General features: G+C 43.3%; 1 protein-coding gene across 11 annotated transcripts in view; it reads left to right on the plus strand.

Annotated features, from left to right (window-relative positions):
• The window catches only part of LOC126874833 (polypyrimidine tract-binding protein 2), a 419,953-nt gene that overhangs the window by 162,896 nt on the left and 242,743 nt on the right, over positions 1 to 14,314 (plus strand). For 5 of the 11 annotated variants that reach the window (XM_050637303.1, XM_050637304.1, XM_050637302.1 and 2 more), the window contains one exon: positions 5,496 to 5,650. The exons of the other annotated variants lie outside the window; for them this stretch is intronic. In XM_050637303.1, the coding sequence (XP_050493260.1) occupies positions 5,570 to 5,650 (81 nt within the window). In that variant the 5' untranslated portion in view covers positions 5,496 to 5,569. The remainder of the gene's footprint in view (positions 1 to 5,495; positions 5,651 to 14,314) is intronic. 11 annotated transcript variants of the gene reach the window in all.

The raw sequence follows: 14,314 nt of genomic DNA on the forward strand, positions 1-14,314 counted from the left end.
TAAACAGCCTGATCGTAATTGAAATACATATTTCATTCGAAGGTTCCGCGACTTTTCAGAGTCTGTCACGACGAGAATGAAATTGTGCAAGGAGATAAGTTAGTTTGATATTTTGTTTACTTTCTCCGAATTGCCATCGTAATTGGAAAATGAAACCGAGGAAATTGGTGCAACTTTTTCAAATTGGCTGCTGGTAACAGCGATTGAATTTCAGTACAGTCGGCTATAGTTTCCATTTGCGTTGCGTGCAATAACCAATTCATTTAGAACCAATCAAATTATCGCGTCGCAGTCTTTCAAATTGCTCAGACGATAATAAAGAAATACTAAGTGAAGCGAGCGTGTTCCAAATGTGGAAAGAAATTTTCGTTGTCGCGAGGAGTTGACGGACGATCGAATCGGCAACAGGTACACCGAAACCAAATCGTTGTTTTGAAACGAACAGGAGGGAGAGAGCGTGTTAGAGAGGGAGAGGCGTTACGGTCGTCGAAACCGATGACTCGAATATTGGCTAAAAATGCAAATTGTCCCTCGTTCGAGCGCGCACCGCGCATCGGCTGTGAAGTAATTGAAAACACGCGTCATCTCCGGCTACGATGAGGGGTCCCGGCGCATCGCTTCCGGTACCGTTCGACTTCCGCTCCGCTACTCTCTAAAATTGCGCCGAACTGCTCTTCGAAGATGGCGTTTTCTGGTAGCCGTCCAACATACACGTCGTTGACCGCGGTTGTACAAACGTAATCCTATCTTGCACTCTCCGTGTAAGAGTATTAAACCGTCTGTGTATATCTATGTGTTTAACTTTGCTTTCGTAAGATTTTACGAAATGAAACGGACCGGTAGTAGGAGAAGGCAGACATCGTTAGCAGAGAACCGTGCTAAACATCGGTGTGGCGTCATCGTTCATGCGTCACCGTCGATATCCGTAATGCGGATACACCGATTGCCAATTAGCGGCTCGATGTCGATCGATCGTAAGCCACCGGCTGAGCACGGTCGACCGATCGTACTCGTTAACGACAACCTCGAAAGAACCCATCGTCTCGGATCGGAGAATTCTCTGGGATCTTCGCGATCATCCCCCGATTTCACGGTCGAGCTTCGTCTCCTCGGAGAATAAGACACCCTGTATGTACGTTATCTTGCTATGGACGAGCTTACGAGAGCAAATCGCTTGTTTTTTTAGGCTCGAATACGGATCGTGTACCGATCCGTACAGTGAAATCAAGAACTCGATGAAAAAACGAAAACGCGGGTCAGTTCGGTCTGCCAGAGATCGACTAACTTGCCGTTAGTCCACCATCCAGTTATAAACCGTCTCTCAAACGCACCCTAAAACTCGCCCGCGTCATCAACATCGTAAACATCAAGAAGATTCTTGTCGGGTCTCCTCTCTTCTTCGTTCCAATAAAAACAACGAAATGGACGCGCTAAACGTAGCTGCGAGCTCGGTGGAAATAGACGAGAGAGCCACACTTTGCTCAAAGCGATAATTGCACACGTTATTCCGCGTTAATACCAGCGGATAAAGCGCCCGTGACGCTTGTCCACGTCCTCTCCTTTTATTTCTGGTCGCGAGTTCCTCTTGCACCCTCTGTTTCCGCCGTGCACGCGGAGAAACGGGTCGCGTTTGATTAATTCTGCATCCAACCGTGGCTAATTCTCCGGCGATTAACTCCGAGCAAGGGGCGAAAAAAGAGGGAAAAACGAGAATGTGCGACGTGAGAATGGAAATGTCGAGCGTTCTCTGTTCTCTCGCGCGCTCTCTCTCTCTCTCTATTTGTCCGCCTGTTTGTTTCTTTCTCTCTTCCTCTTTGCGACTTGTTGCAAACGATTCGTAAATGTGCGTGTGCGTTCGCGTGCTCGAATGATAAATGAACGCTTGCTTGATTCGTTTGGAATGGAGACTGGTTTCGAGGAAAGGAGTGACGTTATAGTTTGAGTTATAGTTATTATCGTAGAATAACTTACGGATCTTTGCACCGTAGTTGAAATTTTGCCGATCGTGCTAGGGTTCGGCAACTATCGTCTGTCGTTGAATCTCGAGTTTCTGTGATTTTGTAACGTTTTAATCTGTTAATTTTAGTCTATCGGCTCACATTAGTAGCGGCTCATATTTTTTCCAATGGATTTTGTACCATGTTTACTCCGTAGACCGGGATCTTTCTTGAACGAGCAAATTGGAAAATTTCGTGGGTTTTTCGCAAAACGGGCAGGTGACAGATCTTTGGCTCTCTTCCTGAAACAAAGTTACAGGATAGGTAACATTAAGAATCTATTTGGAAGGCTCGAGAATGCCGTATGAATCTTTCTACACGTTTTCGAAGATTTTCGTCCACTGAAAAACGTGACGAATGTAACCAACCCCGATTTCGGTTTCTGGTAACCGTTGAAACGTTTACGGAGCGAGGCTCGAGATTATAACATTCGTACCATTGTAATATTTGTACTATTATCTAAAATTATTAACTAAAATTACGTATCTGAATATAAAATTAACAAAATTGAACTTAGCATAAAGTAGAACCGATCGACATGGCCTTTAAGAATCTCACGTAATCCCTGTACCGATATAAAATGAAATTATAATTCTACGATATAAAACGATCACGCTTATGAGAAACACGCGATCAACTATAACGTGCACGTGGTACGAAGAACGCAACGAAACACACGGAGATTCGAGAACAAAGAAGTCGTCAAATCTACGTATCCCGTTTGCCAAATAAAATTGCAATCCTCCAACCTGGAAGAAAAAACGAGAATTAGCAACGCGTTCATCGACAATGCGCGCATCGGAACGTACAAAAGCTTGAACAGCAACAACGTCCGATATATCCGCGAGCAAAGCAAGATCCAGCGGTGCAACAACCGTGGAATACGGGGAATCGTGGCGCGTTTGGCTCGCAGCCACCCCTCGAGCTTCTTCACCCTGCCGACACTGGTCAAGCCTCATTTTTCTTTCTTTTTCTTTTTATCTGTTTCTTCCTTTGCCTCTTTCCTTTTTCCTTTTTCTTTTTACGCGAACGGATATTTTATTCAGCGGCACTCGACCGGCTCACGGCTCTCGGCTCTCGCGGCCGTTTGATATCGCAGTCTCATTGCATAAAACCCGAGGCTTGCATAAAACAGCGAACCAGGCGTTTTCTCCAGGCACGACGGCTGGGAGAAAGACAGGATTCGCCTCCTCGTGGACAGGGGAGAAAGGAACTCGGTGGAAAAAAATTCATCTGACGGAGGATTAAGCGACACGGGCAAGCTTCCGCGTGTCGAGTTGCCGGAGGGTGCGTAGCGATCGATCTGTCTGACGATTCTCACGCGTCCCTCGTTTTCTTTTCTTCTTTATGGCATATTCTCGATGTTTATTTGTCGTTAGATTGCGATTTGTCTCTATAGAATTTCCTGGGTTTGCGAATAGAATCGAAGAGGTGGTAGAATGGAATCAAAGAACAGGGATACGCCAAGAGACGACACTCCGAGCGGCACCTTCGACGTTACTCGATGGCTTGTCCATTCGAATTGGCTCTAGAGACAAGCGCGTTATTCGAAACGACTAAACTCGATGCGCTTCTTTACTTCGCTTTAATCAGAGTCGTGCACTCTGTACTGTACTCTCGCGTCTTCGAATTTTCTATAATTATACGACGGTGTCGATGAAAATTCGCATGTCTACCAATTGTTATAGTATACGAAAGAAAATGGTTCGTAACGTGACAAAAGGCGAATGAAACGCAGAATCAGAACGTTTTATCAACTTTAAGCTCTAACAATTTTGCACTGCAATTTCAATCGAATCTCTGTGTGAGCATGCCGGAATACGACAGCGTTGCTCGACGATATTCGACCAACGCAAGGCGCGTGCATAAGTCTTTGGCCAACGAGACGTTTTACCGACTCGTTTCACGACTTATCCCCGTCATCGAGTCGCAATCTTGAACGCCAGCACGATAGTTTAGGTTCGTAAATTAGATCTGTGTCATGTGGCAGCGGTCGATCCGCGGGTTGGACCGAAGGATGAGGGGCGACGTTGAGGGTTGCTGTGCCACGAGGTTGTGGAGGGAAACGTTGTAACAGCACGATCCGTGGCGGCTTAACCGGCAAAGCCGAAGTAAGACCTTCGGCGAAATTTCTATTTCCGTGAACGTCGTGTTGCCGCGCTGTTTTAGTGGTTGAGGGACGAAATTATCCTCCTGCTGTTACACGACCACCCTCTTTCTTTGATCTCTCGAGTCGTTTAAACGCGACGAAGGCTCGTGGTAACTCGAGGACACGTGGATGTTCGTTTTATTCGATTTTATTCGATTTTATTCGATCGGGTATCAGCAGTGGTGTATCTAATAACGATGACATTTATGCTTCGTGACTATTCATTTACGTCTGAAAGAGATCTAATACCATATGACCAGCAGATAGTAGATAATCTAAGAAAAGTTCTTAAAAATCAGTTGCATTTATCGCTGTTACACGCGAGTCCCCCGTTCAATTTGTAAATATCTTTGTACGGTAAAATACTGCCTGGAACTTTGAAATCTTTAGTTTCACTCTCGCGTTTCAACTTTTGAATTTTAAAGGATCGTTCGAAAGACTCGGCAAAAACACGGCGAATGATATTTGTCGGCTACAAAAAGCAGCTTCCTACGGTCTGGAAACGAGGTTGAGGATTTACAGCGGCGACGATCCCGGCAACGAACGAAACCGGTCTCTAAGTACACTTTAATTAGCCGGCGAGCAAACAATCAAGCTCCTAAGCCAGCGATTTACACGGGGAGGATGCGTGCGGATACGGAATTACCATCTCGATGCCAGAAGCGACTCGTTTCCAAGAAACCAGATTCTGCTACCAACGATTTTCGCTGTTCCGGCTATCAGCTGGCAACTCTCGAGAGCCCTCGCGCTGCCTTATCTATTATCGAATAGTAAATCCAATAGTACAGGGTAACTGTACTCAACGCGAACACCTGATGTTATTAAAAGCTTTCGAAAATGAGAAACACGCTGACGTCGAAAGGGGGCAAAATGAATATTTCGATACTCTTACGTTGATAGATAATTACGTAGAAACAACGATCGGCTGGATTCGACGATAAATTTCCAAGCGAAGCTACAGCGCGAATACGTTTGTCTTTTAGTTTCCGCCGTTGCCGATTGATCTCGTCTACTTTTCTCGGTTACTTACTGAGATATCGCAGCGTTCCAGACTGCAGTTGCTGTTTCGCGTTAGATACAGTTAGCCCACTTTACAAATTTTCGGCTGAAAGCGTCTCGGTAAACATTGCCACCGCTCCCAAAAACGGAAAATAGTATCCGAGAGGATTATTTTCTAACTTCGACTCGAATAATACTCGCCTTGTAAGCTTGCCAAATAATCTTTTACCGCGCTAATTTAACGGTATTTCTTCGTCTCTGTAATAATTCGTCGTTTATTTTTACCTTTCCAATTTTCTTTCACTTTTGTCGTGCTTAGCTAACGTTTTCTCTGTCTTTCTGTGTTCCAGGTAGGTCTAGTAAGCAATAAATTGATTTGTGTTCTGTGCACGAAGGGAAAGTACGTGCGAAGATTCTAGACAGTATGATGATGGCAAACCTACCCCCCGTTATGCTGCCACCCCTTACCGACTATGGGATGCTGACTCCTACCCTCGGAATAAAGGTGAGTCGCCATCATCCAGTTTGGATTGGCAGCGTATCTTTCAAATTTCAACGAAATTACAAATTACAAATTTAAAAGAAATCTCTGCAGAATTCACAGAATAAGGAAATTTCCGAAGGAACGCATTTATCGAACGTTATTGCCGAAACGTATATCTATCGATCCTTTCAGCGGTAAAATACGATTAGCACAAATATATTGTAGCACAAGAAGCCACAAAACATGACACGAACGAATAATACCATTGCTTATCGTTATCGTTTCTTTAAGACGTTAAATGTCGATATTTTTTTTATCTACCGTATTTTAAAAAGAAAACGACACTTGGCTAAAAAACATTCGCGAAACGTATTTTATTTCTGTGAAATTTCTGTGCGCGTACCACATTACGGCGCTAAACGATTTAACGTTGATATCAGATACGAATCATCGAAAAAAATATCCTACAAGCGTGTGATAAAAATGTTTCTCATTCCGTTGAAAGAATTTCCTATTACGTGCAATACAAGAAAAAAAAAAAAAAAAAAAAAGAAAAAGAGAGAGAAGTTGGCATCACAAGCATGAAAAAGAAATTGAAGGAAGCAAGTTTCGTTCTTCGAGTGTAAATTCGGTGTAAATTCTTTCCAAACGATTCGTGGCACTGAGAAATTATCTTAGAGCTTGTTCTCCAGATGCGTCCGTTTTGAAAAAACTGGTTGCCGCTGAAAGGATTAATCAAAGGATTAATCAAACGCGAATTCGATCCGCGGAGCAAGAAATCGGTACGTCGTGGATGAACGATCGATCGAACGAAAATTATCGAAATACTAGAGAACGTTGAATTTGGATAAAAAGGATAAAGATGAGTCGGTGTCAGGGGTAAGTGAACCAACGTCGTACACCCTTTCCGAGCTTTCTCTTGTCTCAGTGATTATTTTCCTGTACAGCACCGTTGCCGAAAGCGTACTTTGATGGCGTGTAGAGCTTGCTTCTTTTTCCACGTCGCGAGCACGTGACGCGTCATTTCCTTTTTCCTTTATTATTTCCGTGTTTTCTTCAGTTTCTCTATCAATGTGAAGAAGGCATGCTTTTGTCGTTGTTAAGATGTTTTTATACCATGTATATGTATGTATTCGTGTGTCTCGATGGTCGTTCTTTGGCTGGATAATTTCCAATGTCTGGTAAGTGATGAAAAGTTAATTCTACCAAGTTTTTCAGATGCCATTGTTCTTGCGACGTTCGTACGTATCCGCGAGACACCGTTTGAACACGCGACGAATAAATTATTACCTATTGAAATAGAAATTTCAAACAACGTCGATTTTCTTCCATCTGTAGGGTTTTAATCAATTTTCACTCTTGCTCTTTTCGATCGCGTGATTCGTCGCTCTTTCGGACTCTTTGTCCGTTATACGCTTTTTCTGATGTTTTAATTCGGCAAATGGACGCACGCGTTAATGCAGAGAGACGTTAGAAGCATCGTTGGCGAAACTGATCGAGGCGTAAACCCGGTCGCGGTCGTTCCATCCGAATTCCTATCGCACTTTCGCGTTAACGGCCCTCGTTTCGAACCGTACTGTTTAATATTTACGGTTGGCTAGCTTTTACTGCAACTTTCGACCGATGTTACGATCCCTTTTATTAGCAGAAACGTTTCGCTTTTTGTCTCGATTTTGATGCTCCATTTTTATCGAACGAACGCTTTAAATTCGCAGTGATGCCTTATGTAGTGTTATTAGATCGGCTAAATATAAGTTTGTTATATCGCTAATTTGTACGAATTGGTATTATAATTTCTTCTTCTTCTATTAGAAAATATCTGAATTAGTAATACGAAATAAGTGGTTAAAAAATATGTCGAATATGCTACACTGAAATTTATAGGAAAATAGAAGACGGATATTTGCAAATGAATGAAAAAGAATGAAGAATGACGTTGTTAAATGTCTGCGAACCACGGTATATTAATTAAAATTCCTCCGGAAATACTTGCGAGGAATCTACGTGGCTACCACTGATACGATATCTATCGATGTGTTGGTCGAGGACGCGACTAATTTACCGCGTGGTTTTGTGTCCTGAAAACACGAAAACAGGGAATTAATTTTCATATTGAGCGAACCGTTTAATTTCCATAAAATAACGAATTCTTATTTGTATTTTCTACATTTCCGCAGACGAATACCGCGAAACTGAACGTCCGAAAGTTTTTGCGCGTTTGATAATCGGAGAACTCGAAAGTTCGAAAATTTCGAGATCTACAGATATCCGATATTTTGTAATCTTTTCACGATCCGACGATGTAAAAATTTGAAAGCTTGTAAACTCGAGAATGAAATTGTCGCGGCGCGAGGTCGCGCACGAAAATTCTAATTCGTGAAACGAGAATATCTAGATCCAAGTCGGTTTTCTAAAGCCGGTACAGCGTTGCGATGCAACAGGTCTCGACTGCTATCCGTGGCCATTCCGCGTCGGACAGAGGATCCGAATCGGTTCAGTGAGCTTATGAAACTTATTTCTGGTGACTTTGTGTCTATTAGGCTATTCAAAGGCCTTCTCTTAATCCTCTTTCACCCTCGCGCCCATTTCCATTTTCCCCATTCCGCATTTTCATGCACCTTTAAAAATTCTTCCGTTGTTTGCTTCGTGTCGACGATCACGCCAAGCCCTCTCTAGCCTCTTAAAGCATTCAAATATTTCCCTTTCTTTGTTCTTCCTTGAGATTTTGCGCGGCTTGTTTTATGTTTTATAAGACACTCTTTCGTATACCGTTCGAGTCGAACAGTAATTTGTTTTCTGATAAATTTTACTGTTTTTTCAATCGATATAGATATTCCTTGCATAATTTAATCGTCGTGTCTCTACGGTATTTTATATTAAATTTAATAATGTTGCAGGTATATTACAGGAACTTTGGGTTATTGAAATTTGGAAAAGATTTGGTTAATAGGGATAATTCGTTGATATCCAAAGAGCATAGGATACTTTCGTCGATAATTGGTAATGGCGATTAAATTTCAGATTCTCTGTTTAGCCAAAAGATAATATCACTTACGAAATTCACGAGATACTAAAGACCATTTTCTACGATCCGAAGCGCAATATCTCGCCCCCTGCTATAGCGAGCAGCAACTAGTGGCGCGAAATTACAAACGATTTTCGCGCCCAAAGCGGCCATTCGGCAATTAAAGGGATTCGCCGTGATTTTATGGTCGCCTGTTCTCGAACCGCGTGCCGTTTCAGCTCGATCGCGTTCTTTCGAAACGACCGGGGCTTTCTCACGGCGATAACCATTGCCGTTAGGCGAGTTTATAAAGGCTGGAATGCAAAACAGCGAATGCGACGCCCCGTTTCGTAGTCGGAGAACGAAACGGGCCTCTTCCGCGAAAACTGGACCTGTGAATCACGTTAAGACTCCGAATGTATCGCGTTGGATTTCATTCCCTGCCTTTATGCAACATTTACCTAACTTTTCACTCAACTTTTCTTTCTCTGCCCTAGTTTTTATTTTCGGATTCGAAGTACTAGTTGGTTCGCGCGATGTGAAATACGTGGTATCGCCTGACCAATCTGCCACGTCACTTTCCTTTTAGGTAAATAATCGTGCGTTTATTTGTTTTTCCGATTTACCAATTAACGTCCACCTCTTTTCGTCGTTAAAAATTGTGAAATTTTCACCTTCGAATGGAATTTTTCCTCGAACGTGTAATGTGTATTATCAATTTCCGTGTTTGCCACTTTAACGCGTATTATTAATTTCCATGTTTACCATCGAACAGAGGAAATGGAAATAACGATTAAAAAGGAACGAAATTTTAATATAGAAATAATTTTAATATATATGTCAGAGATAAGAGGACACCGGTGCCTTCCCTCTGAAACCTCGGGAAAATCCATAAAAACATTGTAATTAAAATCTACATTTGTAACTAAACGATTTGCCGTCATTCTAACCAATTGTATTTGTTTGAGACTTGTGACAATGAGCTTGGGCTCGAGGCGACAATTAGTCGCCGAACGTAGCCGCGGTCAACGGGACGAACTCTCCATCTAACAAAGGCATTGAGTAATCCTATAGCCCTCCTTAAAAGAAAGATTTGTAGCGGCACGTGGCAGTAAACATTCCAACGGTTTCTGTCCCGTAGCTCGCCACACGCAGATCCTATTCTCCGGGCAGGATGTTTGCCAGATGTCGACGCGTCTCCACAGTACGTGATCGGCTAGCCCGAGAACCGTCATAAACACTAATATCTAGTTACCTAAAATCCTTCAACAGATACACAGTCTTTGTCCCAGTTACGGGAAGACAGGAGAGACCTATTTTTCCACGAACGACGTCTCCCACTAGCAACCCTCCCTCAAGGGCTGCTAGCATCCTTTTCTAACTACCGATATGGAGATTGGCCAATTAGCAGCAACGTCAATTTCCCTTACTTTCCGAACGTAAGATGTCCCCGACGAATCCGATGATCTCGTGTCCTTAGACACACCCCGTCATAGTTTTCCTCTGGGGTATCACCGGGACGGAAAGTCGTTCTCTCTTGCGGTCTCATCGACAAAAAAGGATTAACTCCTTACGGTCAGCGAATATTAACACAGAATCCGACTAAGATTTTTGCGAGTGCGTACGACTACCGTCCCGTTGTCCGCGGATTCGTTATTGAACCTAGGATCATTGTCATTAGTCTCTCGAGTATCTAATAACCACGGTTACTTGTCCGGTTCTATGGTAATCGTATTTGCACTAGCCAATGTCTTCTCTATTGCATAACGACGACGCGTAATCCAAACGAAGATTCGCTTTACGCCCCTAACCCTAATTCTAATGCCAACCCGACATATATATTTTTTAATATAGAAGACAATCGATAAGTCAGAATTTCCAAATTCAATTCCCTTTGAATACGAATCTGTCTCTTTATACAGGCTGTCTCGTTATCGAGGCTACTCTCGTCTCGAACGAAACTTACCTTGTTTCGAGGGGTATACGTACCTTCGAGATTTCAACCTGATCTTTGTTTTTCAAAGTGAAACTGCACGCTATCCCCTCTTGTACGCCAATCGATGCAATTTTTAAAGCCCTACAGGAAAATATCAAGTATTCGTATTAAGCATCGAGGTACTTGGGTCGACGAACGATTTCTACGAACGAGTTTTAAAGGATTTTTCAACTTTGATCTCGTAAAACATGTCGTGTTTGAAACATGCTGGGAGATACGTGAGTGGGTAGACTAAAACGAGACACCCTGTATATCCTGACGAATTTTCCATTTTGAAAACGGCGAGGTTGTCCTTTGGATGGTAAAAGAGCACATAAAAAGATAAACGAACCGGGGGATACGTCGTCAATTGACTGACTGTTACACATTATTGGAGATGAAACGACGGTTGATCGAGTGTGATGGATTTCTGCTCCGTCGCAGCCACCTCTATTCACGCAAATAATTATCTTGCCTCGATAAAACGTGGGACGTAGGGTAAATGATTGCACATCTATCGGACCTTCTACCCATTAAAAATCATTCCTGGTAGCCACGATGAAAAGAATATTACCGAAAATCGATTTCCTCCCGTGTATATTACTTGAAAGGGAGTCGAAGACCTTTCTTCAACTGGAAATTGAATTACTGGCAGACATTTGGAAAATGGAGTACAATAATTTAAAGAAAGGCGTTTTTTCAGTTTTTAAGGTTGATCGAATGCTTTGTTCTAAGAAAGAAAGAAGAGAAGAAGAGAAGAAGAGAATGGCAAAAGTAGCGAATATAATGAAATTAAAAATGCGGTATTCCACGTCTAGTCAAGAAAAAAAAAGGAGAAAAAAAAAGAAGACTACGAAAAGTCTACCTTGTTTTTAACTTGAACGATTTCGGCTGTTGGAAGGATCGTGAGACGTTCGTTAATTGTCTATTAAGAAGCATTCTTCGCTGTTCGAACGATACCGGCGATCATCTCCGTTCTGAAACGTATATAATACGATAGACAGAAATTTTCTGTCAGAAGATTCAGTAACAGACGAGAACAGACGAAAAATCGAGAGGAGAATCAAACGTGTTCGGAGAAGGCTTCCGGTTTTCAGGAGGACGTCTATGCCGCGGTATTATTTTTGCGAGGAAAATTCTGGGCGTGATGGCGCGACAAGGCTGATTTGAATTTTTCTCGATGCGCCCGCGGCTCTTCCCGGGACACGTCCCATCGAATATTCCATAAATAAATCGGCGTTTAATAGAAAATCGGCTGGGAACCGCCTCATCGCTCACTGTCACGCCGCGGCTCGCGCGCTATCTCAATAATATTCAGTTTATAAAGTTTCGATGGCGTCTTTATTACGCCGAAGAGACTCACTGCTCTCCCTTCTCGGTCTTCGCCCTCCTTAACACCGATTTATCCCGTAATTCTAGTTTATTAGCTATTTCTCGCCGACGAACAAGAGCGATAGTCGCGGCCGCGCGAAATTACTATCCGATGGCATCTTCTTCGTTTCGAAATTTGTCGAATCCTCGAAAGTAAAGACCTCGGAGTCTATGCTCGGAAAAGCTTTGTTTTGCTTAAATTTAGAAAGGAATTCGTCGAATATCTACTCGCCGAACTAATCTCATTTTTTCTACGAAGAGCATGATGTTTGTCGCAGTAAAAGAGTCGACTAAGAACGCCGAATTGAAAGTTCCCCAGGCATTTTTGAGCAAAAAGGACTCTGATTTCACAAAGTTTCTTGAAAAGTTATTGGTCGTCGTTGGTTTCGAAGATTTTCTACGATACAAAGATTCCTCTTCTCCATAGAGCGTACAACAGCTCTAAAAATAGTCTAATTATAAAGGTGGAAGGAAAATTTCGTGCAAAGATAGATCGGAGACGATCAGCTTTGTCTCGATTCCCCCGCCAAGAGGAAGTCGGAGAGAAGAGGGTGAAAAGGGGGTGACAACCTCTTCACAGGTGCACGCTGTAGCCAGTTAATTGAATCGCTTAATTAATTTTGTAGTCTTTAATTAAACGTAAGAAAAGACACTACGGGGAGCCGATAATTTTGATGAGATTCAGGATGCCGGAATTAGGAAAGAGGGCTGCTGATAACGCGTTTAATACTTGATCGTAACCAGCACGTGGTCGTCGGACCAACCATCTCCGAGTTACTCACCGTCGAGGAATCCATTTTGGTTCTGCATATGTTATCGTTGATTTGGTAATTTAAGTTCGATCAGGGGAGGCGGCGCTGAATTTTTCATCCTAAGGCGACTAGAACCTCGTCGTGTTATACGGGCTGGATATTTTACGCTTTATAGGGGCCGTAAGCTTCAGATTTAACGCGTAAATGCATGATTCTTCGCTAAGGTCGCGAATAGTTGGCGGTTCGCGACCTTAAAATCGATTGCACGATATAACGGGTTCAGCGAATACACGACGAGTAATTTGCGATGCGTTTAGTTTGAACGTTCGAGTAGCTTGTTATATCTCGGCCGCGATTGATCGTGTGCGAGTCTAGAGTCTGAGACCCGTATCCTTCGTCCCCTTCCACGAGGGTAGGATGCATCGGATTCTGTTGCTGACAGATGGCTGAGTGCCGACCGACCAGGAACTGGCTAATTATCAGTTCTTGGACAGTGGCATCGTCCGTGAAAACATCGGCTTCAGGATATTGGAGCGGATCACGCGTCACAGAACCCAAGATAACGATACCTATCGCTCGCGTAGTGCCGGGACTAAGACTAGTTTACGATGCTATTGAGATTTATCGCTATCGAGGTGCAGGAAGAAACTATGTATTATCCCTGGTTAACCTTAAAGTCAGAAGTTCTTGCAGCTCTAAACGACACTAAATGAAAGTGAATGATAACGATACGCGAATAAAATAAAACAGTCGAAAATAGTTTAAGCCATCTATGCGTGAAACCTTAACAAAAACGGTAATGACGCGATGAGAAAAGGAAAGGAAATCCGCAAATTTTTAATCGTGCAATTAGTTGCACGCAGGCACGAAAAAGCGGTGTCGCCGATTCGCTTCAAGGATCCATTTGCACGTGCCATTGAAGGAAAATCGTTATTCCGGTGAGGAATGTAATTAAAAAAACGCGGCTTAGATCGAAAACGAAGCAGCAACGGGCATTGTGAGCTTTCCGAAACGACCGTAGAAAGCGGTAGATGGCCGTAGGTGGTGTACAGCGTGTACATAGCCGGAATGGTGGTAATGGGGGCCGTAGTCAAGCCGGCCAACTGAAATCCAGCGCCTAGGTCGAAACAAAGCGGAAAGCTTGTCCGTGCAAACAGCGAGCGGGCAGCCATTGCTCCGCGAAACTTTAACAATGGTTATTGTTTCGACACGGGTCTGTAACGGGCCTAATAAAATGCGCGGAAGCCGCCGGTGGAAAAAAAGCGGCGGCAGCGGAAAAATCGGCTGGAGCGAAGTAGCTGGATGAAGTAAAAGTCCGAGGCGAGAGAGGAGAGACGACCTGTGCCTCTCTCGTTAGCGTTTCTAACACGCTTTCTCGTGTTTTATACCGTGCAAGTTCCCCCTTGTTTGCTGCCGCTGCTATTCCCCCCGATTTTCGCGTGTTTTCCCTCGTGTTTCTCTTTTTCCCGGTTCTGTTTGGTTTTTGCGATCGGGCTAATGACTCGAGTCAGTGTTTTAGAGGAGTTGCCAGGCATTTGATCGCTTTGGTAGTTTTCCCGAAGGTTTTTCGGTTTTTGGGGCAA

The sequence above is a fragment of the Bombus huntii genome, chromosome 16, assembly GCF_024542735.1.
Source record: "Bombus huntii isolate Logan2020A chromosome 16, iyBomHunt1.1, whole genome shotgun sequence".
Classification (NCBI taxonomy): Eukaryota; Metazoa; Arthropoda; class Insecta; order Hymenoptera; family Apidae; genus Bombus; species Bombus huntii.